General features: G+C 30.0%; 1 protein-coding gene across 8 annotated transcripts; it reads right to left on the reverse strand.

The window, feature by feature from the left end:
• Window positions 1–2314: 2314 nt before the first annotated feature.
• On the reverse strand, window positions 2315–21697 carry Syti (synaptotagmin I). Of its 8 annotated transcripts, none has more exons than XM_013325612.1 (11): window positions 21591–21697; window positions 13201–13305; window positions 11853–12005; window positions 11042–11184; window positions 10409–10507; window positions 9839–10033; window positions 9444–9620; window positions 5776–5893; window positions 4789–4922; window positions 2956–3160; window positions 2315–2761 (listed from the first exon to the last, which is right to left on the reverse strand). In XM_013325612.1, the coding sequence occupies exons 2-10, from the start codon at window positions 13301–13303 to the stop codon at window positions 2966–2968; spliced, it is 1317 nt and encodes a 438-aa protein (XP_013181066.1). In that variant the 5' UTR covers window positions 13304–13305; window positions 21591–21697; the 3' UTR covers window positions 2315–2761; window positions 2956–2965. The 8 variants fall into 8 exon arrangements, with proteins under 8 accessions (XP_013181066.1, XP_013181074.1, XP_013181083.1 ...); XM_013325620.1 differs by lacking the exon at window positions 21591–21697 and adding an exon at window positions 13853–13998 and having other exon boundaries at window positions 2316–2761; window positions 11853–12002; XM_013325629.1 differs by lacking the exon at window positions 21591–21697 and adding an exon at window positions 13853–13998 and having other exon boundaries at window positions 2316–2761; window positions 10409–10501.
• Between the last annotated feature and the right edge of the window lie 533 nt (window positions 21698–22230).

Consider the following 22230-nt stretch of genomic DNA (forward strand, 5'->3'; position numbering starts at 1 on the left):
AAATGTTTATATGCAAGTAAATTGTAATATCCTTTCAAAATTTGTCATTCTTAGCCCTAATATAATTTGATTACCTTTACACAAACACTAAATACTTTAATAAGTAAAAAAATAGATTAACATTGCTTATTATTTTATCTACATATATCAATTATGAACTTAGACACACTTTATGAATAAGTGTAATCTTCATATGATTATTTTTATAAAATATATATTTTTAAGAAGTATTATATATAGAATAGTTGTGTTTTTTTCACAATTAAATTGTAAATGCAATATTATTCTGACTATTTATGTGCAACAAACTCAATTTTTTATGCATGTGTAATAAAATAATCTTTGATTAAAACTGTTTTTTTTATCGTTAATAGAGATAGCTGATGATACAGATAATAAAAATAAAACTACATATCTATATCATTATGTATTATAGACATTCTTTTTAGTTACATAATATATTGTTTTAGACTAATCAAAATTATAACAGTTTATGTATTTCTAAATAAAATTTGTAATATACTAATCAGAACTTTTCATATGAGGCAAGTGATATGAATTTTGCACTAATATACATATGTTATATACATTTGATAAAGTTAAAAAATAAAAAAAAAATCAAATTGCATGATTTCTTTGCTATTATTAATGCTTAGGAATGTACAATTCTGTTTAAAAGTGGATCAAGCTAGTGCTGGCATTTAATATATTTCAAGTATAAATTTACTTATTTCTTAATGAGTATTGTTTATATTATATTTAATATATTCACGTTATTTGCCAAGTAAAAGAATGATTTTAGAAAAATTATCAAATTTGTTTTCAATTTTTTTTCTTGAATATTATGTAGAAATTATAATCAAGGCTCGATTATGAGTATATAAATTTTCAAATAGGATTAATTAATTATTAGTTTTTCTCAATACATTATACCAGAATGAATATTGAGCCGTTTTATCAAACACTAACATAACAAAGTATGACGAGGAAGGTATTTAATAGATTAAAGACTTCAACAATATAATGTATAATGAATTCACATTCACTTTATCTTAATATTAAGAAATTTATATAAGTTATAATAATGTAAATAGCATTTTGAATGTCTATTGTCAATGCTACAGAAACTCGAACGTTTAAGGGACATTTCGAGGTTTATTAAACATTACTATAATGATTTCTAATTCAACAAATTATGAAAATATTTAATTAGTTTACAAGAAGCATACATAAAAATAGATTCATATACGTTGAATTAGATAACATCGTAAGAAATATACAAACTAACAATTTAATTTTATACATAGCTTTATATATTTGAACAATCTTCTACATGCTCGTGGTGGTGCAATCCTATATACTCTTTCGTTCCAACTTACCTACCTCTATGTGGTATATGTGTTTGTTTAATTTTAACATGTGATTACATTATATACACAGTAACATATAGGCATCAGATCAACAACATACAAGCAATAGCTAATGATGCTTTTATTTCAACTGCTACCTATTTTATTCACACCAATGTAATAAAGACATGTTTTATTTATTAATTTGTTAATAATATATTTGATGGCGATTGAATGAATCCAATAAAAAACTTTAATTGGTACTTTTTTTGACTAATATTTTGACAAGACTATCGGCAGTCTATAAATTATTATCATAGTCCCAAGAATGTATTATGTTATTAAAACAAAAAAAAAATGATTTATCATAAAATTTATCGAGTTAAATATCATCTCTCGTATAAATTGGACTAGCTTTGATGTTATTTTAATGTACGAATTCATTTGATATTCGTGTAAATAAATAATATGAAAATTCACCGCGAATAAAAAGATATTGAGAATCATTATGTCATGTTTAGAAAGTGGAACTAAGTACATAGTAGGCCTACAATTCCTCCAAAGAAAATATTAGAGCAAATCACATAGGACTCAAATCGAACAAGTGCTAACATCAACCTACAATACATATGCCAACTACACAAACCATCCGTCTTCTTTGGAGGAACGCTGTATTTATACTAAAAGGTATCAATACTATAACACTTATAGTAAAATAGAATGTAATAAATTTAACAGGATTTAACTTATTTACATAGCGGTTTTTTATATGTATTTTTATGATAAAATACGCTTTTATCGTGATTACGTTGACTCACGTTATGAAGGTTAAACCAGATAAATATTTAGAAAGGAATGAATTCCAAATTAAAATAATTACAATAATACTTCTTCTAGATGTTATAAATTAAAGCGATTTTTAACATAATCAATTTTTACATTTTCTCATAAAAACTCTTGGACCTAAACATCAAGAAAAAAATACTTGTCTTTATTATTCAAACGATAAATTAATCTGTTATGATTTTTTATACTTATTAAGATGTTAATATATCTTAAAAAATAAATGACAAAAATAAGTTAAAAATTATAAACAATAAAGTCTCCCGAGGTAGGGAACAGCACGATACATATTCAAATATTTTCATTGTTGCGCAAACATTTATAACAAGATATCAGGAAAGATATTTATTTATTTAGATATAAGATCTTTTAATTCTGTCATATTAAGCGGTAACAAATATTTAGCTTACTCTGTTTAAATATTCGAAGCCTACTATCTACGTCAAACCTTTGAAAATACTTTAGGAAGGTTAACAAAATTGGTACAGTCAATAGGTTGATAAATGATAAGGCGTTTATACTCCGATCTCCAAACTCGTCCATCCGTGAAATGATGCTGCTCCGTGGGTCTGGAATTACAGCAAAAGTACATTTAACCTCTTAGCCTTAAACATCCTGACCGTCTTTATTATTGCGATGACATGAAAACGAAACAATACAAATTAGAAATTTGAAATTAGAACTGAAAAATTTTAGAATGAACAGATTAGGATTATTTAAAATGGTCATGTTAATCTGTATTGTGTGTTCCGTTTCAACTGACCTTGGTGCTCTTAATCCTTCTTCTCTCCATCATCAGGGTCCTTGAGGGTGTGCCATTGGGCGATGGGTCGCCGCGGGCTAGCCAGCATGTCTGACCAGTGACGCAGCTCTGTGCCCGACGCGTTGTAGCCCAGCACCACCTTGCCAATGGGCTCCGAAGTACCGATGCGATCGTAGTCGACCACCGTTACCACTAGATTCACTTTCTGTGACATTTTAGAAGATTATTATATCTTATTAGCCAAAGGAGAATAAAGCTGGCTAGCTAATTGCTAGTTACTACAGGAGTTATGAAATTTAAATGTGGAATTTAACTGTCCATAGAGCCAAACAAAACATATTGCTATCTCAATATTTTCAGTGGTAAAGAAAGAGACGACAGTATGTTTTATAAAAATGTGATAGATTTTGGTGGAGCAAATTCACAGAAGGATTGATGTGAAGAATATGAATATAAACTCTTTAGTCTAGTGAATTTGTAGCTTGGATACATTGAAATTGATGTGTCATTATATGATTAAAAAGTAATGCTCTTAAAATAGAGAAAAACTTAGAAAACAAGCAATATTTCATAATGGTTAATATATTTTGGAATCTTGGAAAATTAATAAATTAAGGCTTTTTACTGGTTTAGTAACTCTATTGAAATGAAAATAAGAGTTGATTTACAATGTGGGTGCTCGAAAAAATTATAATGAAATCTTTGAGAACAAAAAAGATTGAATTAATCGAAAAATGTATTCTTTAGCTTAACTCTTTAACAAACATGTGCACTAAGATCATTATAAGTAATGAATAATAATTTGAGTAGTCTGGATCTTGTAGGTCGTATAGATTATATATTTTTGTATGCGAATGTTCATGCAATAAGCACATATAAAACTTTTTACCACATAACTAAACGACAATTACGACGACGTACTTACTTTTGGACATGCTTCTTACCTCTGTTTTAGTGTGGGGGGGATTTTAAAATAAAAATTGGATGTAACTACTAACTAAGAGTTGAAAAGAAACTAAATGTAAATAGATGAAATTATAGAAGAAGAAATACAGAAGAAGAAAGAGGGACTGGATTCCTCAAACCATAAGTAATTACAATTTGAAGTCACCAAAATTATAATGCAGTTACGAGGGGAGATTTGTCGAACACCACTTTGTATGGAGTTGTATTGGATTTCATATAATGCAAAGCAAATATATTTATACACACAAATAAATGAGAACCTCCAACTGTAACGTATTATTACGGCTGGAGGTCAACATTCAATAATAAGTTAGTAGAAATAATGTTGCTTTGAATTATACAAATTAAAAGGATGAAGGTTAAGGAAGTTAATTTGAAATTATTTTTCCATATCTACATAATCAAACAGACGGCAAAGAAATGCAATTTGCAAATATGAGCCATATTTTCACAGAAGTGTTTTACAAAAGGACATAGGCAAAGGATAGGCGGATTTGGATGCAAGTGGTGGTAAGTCCAGTATCACAACAATTAGTACACAACACCAAAACGCATGGTACAGGCAACTTCGAATGACGGAAGCAAACAACAAACAGTAAAGCGATTATCCCTATTCCAAATAAAAGCCTAAATATTAAAAACAAAAGATTCAAATTTTAACATACAAAAAATTTTAGATATGACATTAGCCAAAAATTATAACATTTCAGAAAAAAATAGCAAATAATATAATGTACGGAAGTCGTTTGTATGTTACAATATTTAGGCGTTCGTTTGGAATACACAATATATAACTGCTGTCCACATTCGAGACCGCACCGTAGCATGCGCCGTAACACTGATTTTTTTTTTAATCTCGGCTCGCACCTGTATTTGTTCGAATGGTACTTCAAAAGTAAATGACTCGTTGTAATAGGGATTCAGTGTGCATTTCTTGATACTTGTTTTCTTCTTCTTGAGACGTTTGCCGTTTTGCATTAGTGCTATCTTTACGTACGGATCTGTTGTCACACGTCGATGCGTCCGGATATGAAAAAAATATTTACATATTAGAAAGTTATAATCATAATTAACGTGATATATGTATGTACAGATGGAATGTTTTGTATTTGACTACTAAAACCTATAGCTTGACGCGTTCTTAGTTTTATGGTTTGTTAATAAAGGAAAACTAGACTATTCTACCCCTAGAATTGATAAACTATGAACAATATGAAATTAAAATGAATGTGTGTATATGTTTTTCTAAATGTCATGAATGTTGTGCTTGAAATTTTTATATGTTGTATGCAGTAGCTATTTTAGGAAGTAGCTTGAAATACAGATAATATATGTGAATGTATATTCATTTAAAAATATTATTAAAGATATTTATTACAGTCGAAAATAAATTCTAATTTCGGAAGTAGAATGAAAGCTTAGTGCGTGCTTTAATTTGCGCTGTGATATTTAAAAAAAATTGAAGTAATCAATAGGGAAATATGTAATAAAAGCCCTTTAGCATCATTTATAAAATTAAATCGAAGATTATAATACTTTTGTCATTATTATGTTTCTGTCAAAAAACACCTGGAGAACATTCTATAAGAAAGCATAGAGTGTAAAAATGTGTGAACAATATAATTTGTATATTTATTTAAATGTTTATATGCTATTATATGTTAGAGATAATGATTATTACGAAATGTATTTATTTGACTACTCATGCATACTATGTAATGAAAAGTCAAGCTTCAAATGTACAAAGAATAAGTTACCCTAAAAATCCTGAAATTAAACATCAAGTGTTATAAAGTGTAGTCAAGAAGTTGCAAGTATCAACTAATGTTAGTCGGTTAAATGGAAAGAGATTACCTGATAGACCACCAACGTCCATCTTCTTCAAGTTCTTAGCTTCCAAAATCACAACAGTCAGTTTTCCAGCGGTCGGAACATATCGCAACGAGAAACAAATGTCTCCCAACTTGTTGTCCTGAAAAATATGTTCCGATACGTGCATTACTGTTACAAATATCTTATGTATCGTTTACAATATTAATATAATTTTGTACGATCTTCATTTGTCTAATTAATTGAATATTCCACACTGAAAATTTTATGTTTAATAAATCTATTACTTTGTGATTGTAAGATGTATTATTAATTGAAATAAAAAATAAATCCTATTAATTTGTGTGTGTAAATTAAATTTTGGTACAGTAGGATTTGGATAGTGAATTTGGAAGAAAGAGTTAGGATACTGTGTAAGGAATCCATAGCGTTGAGTCGGATCAGATAAGCTAAATGTAACACATATAAATATACTGGGTATCAAATCGCGGCTTAGGGCGGATAAGGGCATATTGGTTAAAAATACAAATCAAAACCAACAATAGCTTTGTGTGGGTCTTCTAAAAGCGTTGTCATGGGTTGTAAAATCGGCACAGATTTTCGAGACGCAAGTGAATGTTTTGTCATGTTTGATTTTGTGTAAATAATGCCGATTGTCGTCGTTTTATCGAAAAACTGTGCGGATGTACGTGCTCGGGATGGCATAGCCAAGAAAGTGTCGGGTTTAGGTAGCCTTTTGGATAACGGAGTTTGCAACTAGTCAGTCAACCGTAAAATGTATCATTTGACGAACATTATCATAGCGTTACATATAACGTTTTAGCACATCGACGTCAATCAATCTAAGAACATCAAATAAAACACGGTACATAAACTTTCCAACAAAACACTATAGGATAAACAAAAAACAACTTCACATCAAACCTAAAACATATGTTTATAAAGCAGTTTCCCGCCGACATCAAAACATATTGATAATATTTTATCATAACATTACGATCTGTTGCCGAAATGAAGCCAATGTCTTAACACCCAGTTCAAATCATCAAATGAAAATGACTTATGCTCACCTTCGCAGCGATCCTTACAACTCTTCATTCTAATAGCGACCTTATTTACCTTACATATAAGTTTAAATTAATTATATACCTATATTCTCTATACCGCAATAAGACCAACCATTTTAGAAACAGATCGCAATTATCTAATAGCAGCTATCTATGTACATACACATATATACATATATACTTATAACAGGTAGGTATATAAATCCTCTAAAGAAGTAACAAATTAATGCCAAATAAATTAAGACATGTTTCAAAGAAATTTTTAAAAATGTAAAGGAAACTGTCTGGTTAACCTCTTTAAAGGAAAGATCATTACTACACATCAATAAACTGTATTAGGGTCAGTACATCACACTAGGAAATAAACAAAGCTACAGGGTGTATGCAATAGCTGGTGATTTAAAATGATAAATATACTAAATTATTAAATCAAAAATTATCTTTTCATTAAACAAAAACATGACATTGTGTCACTTTTGCTGAGAAATATATATATACAATGTCCTTTCTGTATTTTTTTTTAGAAATGATTTACATCTCGTTATTTTTCTTGTAAATAAAAATATGTAAGACAAAAATGTTACTATTGTCTGGCACGTTTCTTCTTTCGTCCACCAGATGGCGATCTGCAACATACTTGTAATCATATAAATTGTATGTTAAGCATCTTTAATTGATTGTAAAGCTTAAACTTTATATGAAATTATGCTGTAATATACAATGTATTATGTTAACGTGTGATTGCGAAACGTTCAACTAATTTAGTTTATATCTGTTGAAATTAAGCACAATTATTTTTAAAAGTTAATTATGAATTACATTCGATATTATAAATATAGTGGTAAAGATAATTTTGTTAGCATCTTTTTTAAGTTACAACTTGCGTAAGATGAGACGCTATAGCCAAATTGGGTGCAAAAATATAATTTGAAAAATTCGTGTGCTAGTGTACAATCACGTACAAAAGTGTTGTTGAAATGTCATTTGCTTTTCTTTTAATCAACTTTTGAGGAGATAACGAATTAGTTGTTAATGATTAATTCAATTGTTTTTTTTTGGTAACAAATGACAGTTCAAGGTTATAAGAGGATTGTGAACGACATGCATCATTCCCCAGCCGCAATATAAACTAAATAGAGTGTTGGATGGAACAAACAAAATAAACAACACAAATAATATGGTATGATGGGTGATAAAAGGTAAGGTGATAAAAGAATCCTGGAACTATCATGTTTTATATTCCAATGTTGAAATTTACACCTATACCTATATTTATAACCTAATAATTATACACGTCATGAAATTAGTTATGGTATCTATGTTCCAATTAATTGTGTATTTATAACATCAATAAAACGTATTCGTTATACATTTATAACATCTTGATGTGTCTCAAAATAATACTTACGTGAATGATCATTTCGTTTTTGAAGCGGCATGCAAGATTGTTCAGGACACAATCAAACACAGCCAAGCAGAGCAGAGAAAATATGGAGAAAAAGAGAAAAAACCAAGTAAATACATTTTTGTCGTCGAAATTAATTTTTTTTTCTCGGAAAAATAAATGACGACTCATTTGACAGAGGTATCTTGACATGTTTTGAATAAACAAAATTGTTTAAATAATATGATACTGAATTAGCAGTTTTGTCAAGAACCCTCAGCTTTGAAAAGTGCAGAAAATTTTTAAAAAAGTAAACCATTCTTTCAATGTTTTGTAATTATTTTTTTTTTAAATATTCACATTTTTTCTTTAATAAAAAAATTAATAGGAACACATCCAAAATATTTGAAAGAATGGTGTATTATCGAAAATAATGCTGATCTGCCAAAACAAATCCATCGATCATATAAATAAATGTAATGTCTGCATTAAATACAATGTGATATAGTGATTTGTGAAAGGCGTAAGAATGGCTGTATCAGTGGGTGTGTTTTGTCAGTTAGCTTAAGCTAAGAAAAAAAAAAGATAAAGTTGTCTCTTAGTCGATTTTGCGCTTACATGTATTTCTTTGCTTTGTTGCCTTATTGCTAATACTGTGCATGAGACCATGTTATATATCTACCTTAATGTACCTATTTATTAGTTTGTGTACATACTATATATATTGTTGATGTGACCTGGGTGTCTGTTTATTGTTAACACATTCGTATGTGGTTAACATTTTTGCTATTTATGCATTTTTTAAGTTTAGAATTTTTTTCATTTAGTACACCTTATAAGATGTAACGTTATGTGTCGCTTCATTTATTATGTTTTATTTTAAATATCAAATTTATTTACTTAATTTAGAACAAATTATAATTTTAATTAATTGTACTCATTTTATCAGGAAGCTGACTGAATTATTTAATCGTTAAATTATTTAAACCTTATATATACTAAACCCAAAAATAAATTACCACTCTGAAGAAATCATCTTTCGCTGAAAAGTAAAACTTTAATATTAATATCCTAATATATTCAAGTATAGCAAGTTATAGATAAGCAAAGAACCCTTTTACCTTATAAAAAGTGAAATTATATGAATAGAAATAGAAAAAATAATCTTTACAAATTGAAAAAAATATAATTTGAATATTTTTTTCGTTCGTTTTTTTTTTGCTACTGTTATTATATCGCACCTGTCCACCTTCGCCTTCGACGCTCTGCAGTTCACGCCACTCTTCAATAGTCTGTGCCAAATCCACCTGGCACAGCGGCACCTTTACCTCACCGATCTGGTCATGCTTCGAGAAACGATCGAAGTCGAAAATGGCGAACACCAGAGTTTTATTCATCGCGTCCGCGTATGGTACGTTCTGGACAAAGATCAAATTGATATACATGAAATAAGAACTAACATTCCCTCTGTGTAAGAGCTCCATATATCAGTAATTAGTGTATTCATCAGACAGATTTTGCACCGATTTTCTACATTAGTACCATGTATCTACGAGACATGCTCATCTGTTGCGGGTGTACTACACTTTCTTATTTCATCCTTTAAGCAATAAGTGTTTATAAAGAAAAGGTTTACCTTAAAGACGAAAGTCTCATTGAATACGGGATTCAATGTTTTCCTATGCACTTTGGTTTCGAACTTCTTCTTCTTGTCAGGCAACAGGTAGACCTTGACGTAAGGGTCCGATGTACCGCCCATGTCCAGAGCAGGCAGTTCCTCGGCTTGTATCACGGTCACTGACAGACTGTTACTGTTAAAGTCGTATTCCAGCTGAGGGACAAAACTTCAATGTAAACTTACATTAAAATGATTCACACATAAAGAAATGAACGGTGATAGCTTTGCGGAATATACAGGGAAACATAAGAAAAATTAATGTAAAATAAGTTTGCGACATAACCTTACTTTGTTACAATATGGTGGGAAGAGAAGGGGATTAGAATATGGCTTCAGGTAAGATTATAAGAAGAATCTCGGAAATACTTCAGGGGCAGGGGAAAAATAAATATCAAAAAATAAATTCATGGGATATGTTGACTACAATATGTCATACAAAATTATCAAGATTATTATATAAACAATAAATATATAATATACAAGATATACATACAGTATCGTTGTCCTTTTGTGCTGAAATCTAGTTACCTTATACTGGAGCTTGCCTAACTTCTGTTCCTCCTTCTTGGAGTCTCCATCATCAGGCTCCTCAGCGTTCTCCGTGAGCTCCTCCATGTCCGGCTGAACCTACATGCACGTCCCGCGGCAAACTTTATGTGAATAGCTTATAACTTACATGTAATGAATCCAAAAAAAACGAATACCTTTAACTACACATTAAAGGTCAAGATGTAAAAAAAAACTGAAAATTTAATTACGTAATATTGTAAACTAAATAAAAACACGTTTCTGAACTGAATATTGTAAAATTTACTAATACGAAAGTTGTATATGGGACAAATCGTTACAATTTTATTATTCCAAACCACTATACCTCTTTATTATGTCCATACAACAGTAAAAAAGACCTAATGAAGTATACAGCTGATTAACATGACAATTATTTTCTATTCGACAATTGATTAACTTGATAACCCTTTAAAAGGTCACGGTTACTCCAACTAAGAAAGGTCAAAGGATACGCAGACCAAGTACTATTTTTAGTAAAGGGACAATCTGTAATTTAAGTAATCATTGTCATTTCATATTCTTTGCGTTGCTAGTATTATTTGAAGTAGTGGCAGTCGTTGTACTTTGCTTCTTTAAATGTTCACACGTTACCTTCTCCTTGTAAGCTGAGCCCAGGAGCTGGACGGACTTGAAGTCGACCCCCTTCATACCCTTTTTGCCGTCCTTCGAGCGCCGCTTGCGGAAACATCGCCGGATGCAACAGAAGCATATGCCTAGGATGACCACGCCAACGCCTGTTCGAAACAAATTATAAGCATTCGTAACGATTATTCTACTTCGTCTTGAAATGTTGTTCTGGCTTGTAAATGCATTTTAGCTCTAGTCTTGAAGACATCCACGTCGTACTTGAAAGGAAACTTTGATTTCGACAAGGTTATTTTTTGCTTTATAATTCAGCAATAATTTAATATGAACTTAAATATTATTTCTCAACTGAATTTAAACCTAAAGCTTGTAACAAGTTACTTGTTGACATTTACAACTTTTAATATAGCACGTAGAAAATATTTTAAAGATGGGAGAAATTTAATTAAACTTCAATTAATCTTGACTTTAAAGAAGTTGTTAGAATAATTAATTATTTTAATTAAACTAGATTGTTTTGTAAATTAATTAAATATTTTGAATTAATTAGATTTGTTACCGTAATTAAATTTAGTTTAATTCATAAATTTGTTTCCAGAGATATACGAACAAATTATTCTAAGATCTTTTGTTTTTATAATTGTTGAACTTTTAGATAGAATTTTTGACACAATCTCAAAAACCGACTCTCTTACCATAAGCATTCACAAATACAATTAACTGGATACTTGACATTCATATTAAGTAACAGATGTAATATTCATCATTATAAAACTAGACATATAGTTAGAAGATGTAGACAGAAATGGCAACTTACCAACAAGGATGGCAACCAGTTGCCAAGTCTCCATGTTCAGTTTGTGTGCGACCTCCGCGGCTACCTTCTCAGCTGTCGACTCCTGAGGGACTGTTGTGGATGACATCGGGACATACTCTGTCGCAGTGCCGCCCGTCACAGGTGGTGATACTGCTAAAAGTAGAGATTATGTGAATATTCATACGCTATTAAAAATATAGATGCTAGGCGACTTTGGGACCTCTTGCGTCGGAGTATCATATCGGAGTAAGTAAGTAAGATGGATGTAATGCTATGTAGCTTGAATTGCCACAAATATAAAGTCAAGAACATTTTGAAAATAATTACTGTTTGTTTGGTGTTGTATATTTATAGTGGATTTAAATAAACGGAAGCCTATTTAGGACAACTACGATTAAAGATAACTGTATTCATCTAATCAAATATGCACTCCAAATTATGTTAACGATTAATATGGTATTTGATACATTAATAACGAAATTTGTAATTAAATTACATAATTTTCAAAACAATTTTTACTTACTAAATGTATGTATATGTACATACAAAAAGTAACGAAAACTAAACGTTCTTTATCCTTTTAACTTTGACTTTTAACACTTTTACATCTGGAGATATTAAATTACACAATTTTAACTCGAATTGAATGAACTGGCACACTGTAATTTTTTATTAAAAATATATTTTCACCATTAAAGTGTAAAGTGTATCCCACTTATTTAAATATGTCACTCACAAACTCATAAAACATTTATAATCAACGTCAGACACATCGTGCCTCGCCCACGCGTTAGAATATTTCCTATGAAACGCGGATAAAAATAATGTCCTTGATTTTAGATGTACTAACATCGTGTCAGAAGTTCATAGGTATATTAGAAACATAACGTGATCGATAAATAAATTATAAGCCATCTATGTAAAGAAACAATTTATCGCTTCCACTGATTCGATTTTAAAGCATGTTAATATGAAGAAGGAGTATGATATCTTAATTACTGTCTGAGAGAAAAATTTGGAGAAAAAAACTTAAAATAGAGGTAAGAGAAAATACATCAGGGTAGATCATAAACATATTCTACTTTACAAAATGGTAAGTTTCTCTTTCAAACCATCGATCCATTTCAGATATCTCTTAATAATTTGTTAAACCATCTCCTACACTACCATTCATAAACGTTTCAAACTAATATAAAATGCTTCTTCTTATTCTTTTTTGTGATCAAATTGATAAGTAATATATCGTTTGTTTGTCTATACTTATATAAACACACTGTTCACTGATAAAGAAGTGAATATAAAAATTTATAATTTTAATGAAGAATTTTAATAAGTTTAAAATGATTACTTGAGGAGCCGTTTGATGGTGGCATCGCGCTGGGTTTCACCGTGGAAGTCAAGTTGTCCGCTTGGCGGCGCCACCGTAGCACCGCTCCCCGTAATGGCGACATATCTGCAACCAAATGTCAAAATTTAATAATCAATTAATAACTGTCAAGTTTAAGATTATTCTAGTATGCAATATACAAAAAGGGAAGATAAAAAATTAAAATTGTTTATTGTAAAATAAACTCTTTCCATTAGCAAATACTTTTTTACATTTTTTTCCTGGGCTCTTATGTTAAAGTCAAAGGCAAAACAAAGCAAAAAATAGGACTATGCATTGGAGATAAGCTCTAATTTACAAAAATAATATTTTATTCATAAATTATTACCAAGAATGTTAGGTATTTTTACAATTTAAATAGAATCTTTTCACATTAAAATTTCTCCAGTTCAAAAGCTGGTAGTTATATAAAAGATTTCTTTTTAAGTAATTAAATAAATCTGATATTTTAATACAAGCCTAATAATATCTTCATTTGTTTTTCGAAACATATTACGTTCGACACTTTTCCGTATCGCGGATAATGTAGGTAAGAAAATGTGAAGGCTTAGGAAAATGAAAATACAGTTATAAATCTAGGAATTAGACGCTGACAAATTTACAAGAAACTGACCTTATTTTATGCTTCACCAAATCAATAATGGTCACGAACACCAAATACGAATTATTTTCGACAATCACTTTTCGCGAGTTTCGCTCATTTCTTACGGATTTAAAATTCGAATGATGGCTTAGTTCTGTAGTGAAGCCAGGATGGCGGAGTTGCGCGCGCATTCGATCGATCGCTGCTGCGCGCAGCGATGTTCCCACATCCCTGATACACGAGCGGTGACGATGTTTACGTCACAAGTTGCGTACATTGACGAGTTAGCTTTTACCTACGACCATTGAATGGGCGTCGATCATAACTCAACGTGAAATGTATATGCAAAATGGGAAATAAATTTTATAAAGGCTTTGATTATGATCGACAAATGCCTGTACATAGGTAGTTGTAAATACTTCTAACCCAAATAAGCTTCGATAAATTGATTATGTAATAGTCTTTACTTGAGTATTTTCTCTGCTCTGTTTCTGAGATGTTAAAAGTTAATAAGATTAATTGATAGAAAGAATATATCTTGATAATGATAACATAAAAATACATAAATATAAAAAAAATCTTTCAATTTCTTCTTTTAATCTCTTCGTGAATACAATTACGGTAGGTTCAAGGAGAAATATGTTTATGCACTTAGCAGTATTCAGGGGTTCAATGGCAAGGTGAACATTACCGTTCTTTATGAAACCTTCATCTCAACTACACGTTCTACTTTTTATTGAAACTTAAACCATACACGGACTTAAGCTGTATCTACTTCTTAAAGCAGTTCATATATGTCCGTCTTTAGCGATCCATATAATATAACCTATAACATTATGTATATTTACATAACCTATGTACAGCTATATCCCATAAAATCTAGGTCTACTGCGCAAGACATCACCGTTGCCAAATAGTCGTTTATGTGGTACAGAGAGCTACAGCCGCAGTTGTACTTTGAAACTGTGTCAAGTTTTTCTTTAAGCTCAGTACCTCTTGAACGCCTTGTTATGTTTGTTGGCAAAAATGTAATATAATTCTGTCTAGATAAAATAAAGTAGCGTGATTTGGTTATTTGTTTTATTTCATCGAAGAAGCATAAATACGAATACCTAAGTATTTTATTCATATATAATTTTGTAGATTATTTAGATTGATTAACCTTTTATCTGCCTGACAGAAGGGTAATTTTTTTGGGCGTGTTTTTATGTTAATTGTGTCATAGCCTCTTTGTGGCTATACGATATTATTTTTTCTCTAAATATCGAGTAATATGACTTCGTTTGCTAGTTTCTTTTTCATCACACCTGTATAGTTCTTTAATGTCTCATAAACCTTATATAGCTAATGTTAACTTACAAAGCGTTAAGTTACATAAACTTATATTGGTCACTATTATATGTATAAGCTATATTCAGCTGATTTAAATTAGGATGAATAAAAGCACGGTGACTTTGAAATAGCACTTGCTACGCTGCTCTTTAACGCTAAAAGCGTAGACACGTAAGCAGTTTCAAAGTCACCTACATATCATACAAACAAGAAACTTTGATTAAAAGTTAGTGTAATTTATTTAATAAGTCTATTTTACTTCTTACTAAACTTATAAATGCCAATGTTTGGTTGGATGGATGGATGTTTGTTAGAAGGTATCTCGAGAACGACTGTATGGATCTCGCTGAAATTTGGCATAGATGTAGAACATAGTGTGGGACAACACATAGGCTAATTTTGATTTGTTTTTAATTGCGGGCGGATGGAGTCGCGGGCGACCGCTAGTAAAGTTATAATACACATCTTTTCTATTGAACATGTAATATATGATGAGAACTGAGAGAAAAAACTTACGAAGAAAATTCTACACGTATTTTATATAAGTGTGAAACGAGATTGATCCTTCTTGATTCGAGAACTACGACTATACAGCGAGATTCAGTAGAAAAGATGAATATTTTGCTAGGCAGAATCCTTGGCAATATGCTGCGTAGAGGTCATTTTTATCAGATAGTACTAATATTATCATTTATAGTCACCGATCTGCAGAAAAATATTGGATCTCCTTATATAAGTCTGCCGTAAAACCCAAAAACCATAGCAAATGTTATTCCTTAAGCGGTGGTTGAATTTACTTATTGTAAAGAACGTTTATAATGTTTTAGTTATCTGTTCCAATAACGCTAATAATAAAGAAAAATAATATCCTACATAGCTATTAAAGTTTGATTTAAACCCTGCCACTAACGTAGGAGGTTAGACGTTTTTCTCCGCCCACATAGATCCAGCGATCCATATAAATTACGCCGGAGAAATTTCTAGACGATATCGATGATTCTAGATAACAGTGAAATGAAAATAATATGTTAAACAAAAAAGACTTGACAATTATTTTAATTAGTATAAAATGTAGACTACAGCAAAGATAAATATATATAAAAACTGATTTGGTAAACGCAGACCAGAGAGATTCAATAAGTTATAGAGCGGACGTTCGAAAAATAGAACTAATGTAGCGGATTATAGTTTGATGCGATTGACATTTATTGAATGTCTTTATCCAAACAGATTGATGGTTTAATTTAATTAATCTTTGTTCTCATACTTTCTATCAGCGACAATATAAACTATCACACGACTTCTTAACACTGTTTAAATAATATATTTGAAAACTTCAATTGTATTTTATGAATATAAGTATACACATTTGTATAAGAGGGTTCTTACTTTGCTCACGTGTATTAAAGGCGAAATACTTGCGAAACACGCTTTCGCAAACTTTGAGCATGAAAGTTTTAAAAACCTTGTTAAAGTTTAATTCGGCATGTTTAAGGTTTCCAGGTAATTACATTAATGTTTTAACGTTGCAAAAGTTAAGATTTGATTTGAAGAATTTGTAATATTTGTATAAATCCAAAGAAATGTATTTTTAAATTATAAAACGGCTACGGTAAATTTTGTAAAAAGTAATAAAATGTGTTTAATGACACAAGCATTTCTATTGACGAAACATCTGTACAGAATCATATTGTTGTCCCTCTTATTCACTTTGAAAAAAAATGAGATAGTAATATGTTGATTGTATATGTATAGATAGGGCAATTGACACCCGCAATAACAAAGCCCCTTAAGAATTTAATACTTCGTATATACGTTGATATTAAACTCACAAAGGTTTCAAGAATGTAAAGAATAGTCGACATTCATCATAAAGCGCACGAGTTTATTTCAAATTACTTCAGTATTTTACTCGACACAAAGAAGACTCTGAAATTGAATCTGTAAAAAGTCTTTGTTTCTTATAATCAAGGAGTTTGTCTATTTTGTTAGTTTTAATAAAAACATTATAAAGATATATTTATTCAACCAAGAAGAATATCATTAACCTAATTATAAATTAAAATATAATCTTACTAAATAACTAACCACTACAAAATAAATAAATTAATTAATACTATATTAAATAAACTATTTACTAAAACTAAACCAAACTAAAAACAATTATATAATTTACTGAGTTATTATTCCTACTTTATAGAAAATGCTAACTTGTAGTCATTAAACACAAAGTTTTCTTTTGAATACAGAACAACTTTAGCTAAACAGGGAATTTGTCTTTTTCACTTTTTTGCACCTTTTCATAATCAAGACTTTTATATTTAAATGATTATTATATGAAAGTAAAATAGAAATGAAAAAATGTCGCCTCGGCATGCCTGACTAAACGTGATAAAGAACGGATTGTCTTGCCTTGTACAGTAATTTATAACATACGAGGTTTTATGTATGTTTTAATATGTATATTTTATCAAAGTTTTGTTTTAATAAGCCAAAATATAACTTTGAAATGTATTTAAATATGTAGAGGTTAATACGAAGGCTTAAGACATGTTATGTTTTGCGAGTGTAAAGTCACCCCGACTGGGTAGTTAATATTGAATATATTTTTAGGATTCCGTACCTCGAAAGGAAAAAAACGGAACCCTTATAGGATCACTTTGTTGTCCGTCCGTCTGTCTGTCAAGACCCTTTTTTTAAAAAACGCGTGAAGGTATGAAGCTGTAATTTATTTAACATAAATGCGACATAATTTATGCGATCACCCACACACACGTAGTGGGGGCGTTAAAAATAATCGTTTATGCAAATTATTCAGAAAAATCGTATTCTACGTATATTGCGTGTTTTTTTTAAATTTTCGATATGTTAAAAGCTTTTGTGCAAGTCACGACCTCATTTCATTCGCGACAAACTTTTTATGCTATACATAACACGTACATTTTGATAGATAATACTTTGTATTTACATGTTTCTATATGTATTAATTTTGGACTCTACACATATTTCTAAAATCTCATCTTTTAATTTTATTAACTCAAATTATCTATGAAAAACATTTTTGAATCGATACCATTTTTTGAAGAGCACACATGACATCAATTGCACTGTAAAATATTTTGTTTTACAATCTTTGACAAACCTTTTTCTTTTTAAACCTTTATATATTCATAATAATTTTCCGAAAAAACGGTAGATTTATTTGTAAAAATAGTCTTAAATATTTGTTTGATTTGGACTTTACTTTACGTGGTTAAAAATAATATTTTCGACAATTTCGAAAACATTAGTATCTTTATGTTGGCAGTATTGCTTTGTACTTGGTATATGGCGATATAGTTTATATCTTTATGTCATTAGTACGGTTTTTTAAATTTTGTGCGAGAATTAATATAGTGATTGTTAAATAACTGGAAACTTTTCTCATAATACCGTAATTTAGTTTTGTGCATGCAAGAAAGTTTAATTTGGGTTTAAGTTGTATACTTGCGTTTGTCGTTTTAATTTCGTCACTTATTTCAAGGTTACAAAACTTAGTTAAGTTTTATAATGATAATTTCACATAGTCTTATTGCTTTTATAACGTTTTTCATGTTTGTAATTAATGTGTGTGCTAAAACATTAAGTGATATAAGTTGGTGAATTGGTGGATGCTGTATCGAGTCCTGATTGCACTGAAGTGAGTGATATCCTTTATTCTATTTTCTATATTAACAGAAAGTTATAAAAATTGAATTATTTATAGGTCATGTAGATCGATGTATAAGTTTGAAATGTAGGTTGCTGGGTTGGCTTCCATTAACAAACGAAATTATTAGGTCGCATTTTATTTCTAACCTATTTTTATATAAAAATCAAATCAGAGAATTCAATCTTTGCTATAGGTTAATGTCACAAAATATCACTTTGATAAAAGATATTAAAAATTAAATATACCCACATTAGTTACATTTGTTAGTAAAAGTAATGGTTTTTATTAAACAAATTTATTATGATTTTTAAGAGGAGTTAAATCGAAGGGAAAAGTTTATAATTTCTTATATTTTTGTTCCTAACATACAAACTAGATAAATATAGAAACAAACTCAGCTTATTTTATGGCATTTATTTAATGTCACTACCGTAAAATCCTATGTTTACCAAATCGCATTTTAAAAACCCTATTGTTATCTTTTTTCAAACAGAAATGAGAGGCAGTGGAAACTCGCCGTTAAATGTTTTATTGTAACATGCCTCAGTCATTTGTTTTGAGATTCATTCTATGAAAATGAGTTGATATTTAAAATAAAAAATGTCAATATTCTGAAGGTCAAAGTTGATATTAAAATACATCAAAGTGTCCTTTCATTCAATTTATTTCTATATTGTAAAATATAAAAATACCTTTAGAATCAATATACGCTTAGAGTAGGTGCCACAAGGTCTGGCTGCGAATAACCTTGCGTGAAATGCCGAGATGTTTCAGCCGATATAGGCTCCGCTGTGGTGCTTCATGTGAGTGTGGCCCACTTATGTACGATGTTATGTAATATATAGTACTTGACAAACACATAAAACTGAAATTCTTCGAATTTTTATGATACCTCTCGTATCTCACGGACTCAGAAATTTAGAATGTTGTCTACAGAAAATTTATAGTTTAACAGACACAAAGTTGATGTGATCTAAGATTTAAGAAGAGTAGAGACAATTTTAAAATTATATTTTCATGTAATTTTGGATTGATAAAATTATACACTAACCAAAATAAATGATACGAGAAAATATATCATTTAAAGTACATTACACATTTTATGTATGACTTTCCTGTAGCGTCTAAAAACTTTTGAATTCAGAATTCAAAGCATTGCTGTACAATATTTTGACCTAGTTTTTGTTTTTTCATTACGTCAGGTGTTGTCTGACAATGGCACAATCGTTTTATCAAACCGGGATAAAGCAGCTGTTAATTAGTTATGATTGTTCTACAGTGTGCATTCGAAGATAATATTTTTCTCGTAGACCTCTGCCTATATTTTCTCTATTTATTCTTAGGTAAAGCAACGTTAGACTTCGAAACTAATACTGTTTCCCTGCGTTATGCTCCTTACACACAACGTTGAATCGTTGACGCCATTCCCCTATTCGGACCATATGCATAGCGACTACATGTCATCTGCATAAATTTGAACTCGCGACGAATTTGACAAACAGTTGCGATCGACTAGATTTGGTGACTAAAATTCGCTATGGTACGGTATTGCGTAAGACGCATAGCGGTTATAATCGTCGAGTTTCAAATATTTACGTTGCCTTGTGTATGAAGGATCTAATAAAACTTTCGCTGGCCCACTGGCTGGTTAAAGCAGATAAGATTCGGTGAAATTATAAAGCACCACAATGGCATTAATATTGCAAAACGCGCGCACTTACTTATTTTTTTACTTTTAAATAGAATGTCTGTTTATTATGTACCAGTAATTTATTGGAAATGGTTCGATCGACCTAGATCTCACCGACACTCTGGCATTGAGATCCGCATTAACCTTTGCATTAATTTAGATATGATAAGGGATCGAAGAGGGGGAGTTTCAGGGAGGCGAGAATACACTCTTATTAGGTCAAACTAATTCATATATCTAGAATTATAACTTTTTGCCTATTACTAAAATGTAATGATTACTGTGTTACTTGAAGAATATTTAATAAAGAATTACGGAATATTTCTCACACAAACTGACTGATGCTATTGCTTCTAATAGCGATTTAAAATATAACATATTAAATGCGATAAACGAAGTGACGATGACATTTAAACATTTAAAAACTTTGTAGTTTTATATTTTGATTTTAAATAAATAGTAATACTACCAAATTATAATACTTATTAGCTTTTCGATATTTTGTCGAATCCAGGTGGTCGCATCCTCCTTTTCTACATCATAGTATTTAAAAAAAATCATTTGGTTGATTTTTGTTTAATTTAGAATTTCATATCATTGTCTTCGTGTATGGAATCATTAATAGTAAGAACATTTCAATATACTCTACTATATCGTTTATCATTTAAATATCATATGTTTAGGACTTTGTTTACACTGTATTTATGTCGAGATAACATGTTTTCAGAGTCAATTTATATTTGTTTTATACAGATACATAACGTAACAAATGTATTATTTGTTTATATTAATGATAACAATCTTGTTATGCTATATACATGAATTTTGTTTGCAAATATTTTTAAATTGCATAAACATGTGAATTATAGCAACAATTAAAGCATTACAGAGTTCTCTCTGATATTGTATTGATATTCAGCTCGCTTGTTTTTATATGTAGAGATACGATATTGCGCAAAAAAAATTGTCTACATTTCAAATTATTATTACTTTTAATTGCTAACGTTAAATCTAGTTTATAAAACTTGAAAATATATAAAAAATCTTCCACTTACCGAAATTTTGTGAGTCGATTTCGTATTTAAATTTTAATGTAGTGTATCCCAAATCCCATTCTGCATTATAGGACACAGGGTGAGATACAGCGCCTAAAGCGATGGCAACGCTCCGTCTGAAACGGACTAACTATGAAACATTGTGATCTTACATTCGTAACGCCCTATATATTTCAGCAGTAAAGCGCTTTAACCTAACCACACTTAGACTACTAACCTATTTATTATAGAATCATAAAGTAAAAAAACTAATAAAAATACATTTCTATTTCAAACATCATTCAATTACAGCTTTATGAAATTTATGAAAAAGATATAGGCTAAAAAAAGTATTTGGTTTTAAAAATTCTTACACGAATCTCTACTTTCGTTCACAATCGTACAAAAAGATGGGTATCAAACAAGTTTATTTAGAAAAATATAACTAAAAATAATTATTGACACCCTTTACCTTGTTGTTATTTTTAAAGATAAATAGTAAAAATATTGTGTCATTGTCTATGGGCTAAAGCGCTGAATCCGCTTTATGTTCAAAGACAAATGTCTTGTTGCCAAACCGCATTGATTTTTGTTCAACTATGGTATTGAATACTGAAGGCATTTATATAAGTTAGTACTAAAACATTTGAATAAAATGTTA

This window comes from Papilio xuthus, unplaced genomic scaffold (assembly GCF_000836235.2).
Source record: "Papilio xuthus unplaced genomic scaffold, Pxut_1.1 DF828952.1, whole genome shotgun sequence".
In the NCBI taxonomy this organism is placed as follows: Eukaryota; Metazoa; Arthropoda; class Insecta; order Lepidoptera; family Papilionidae; genus Papilio; species Papilio xuthus.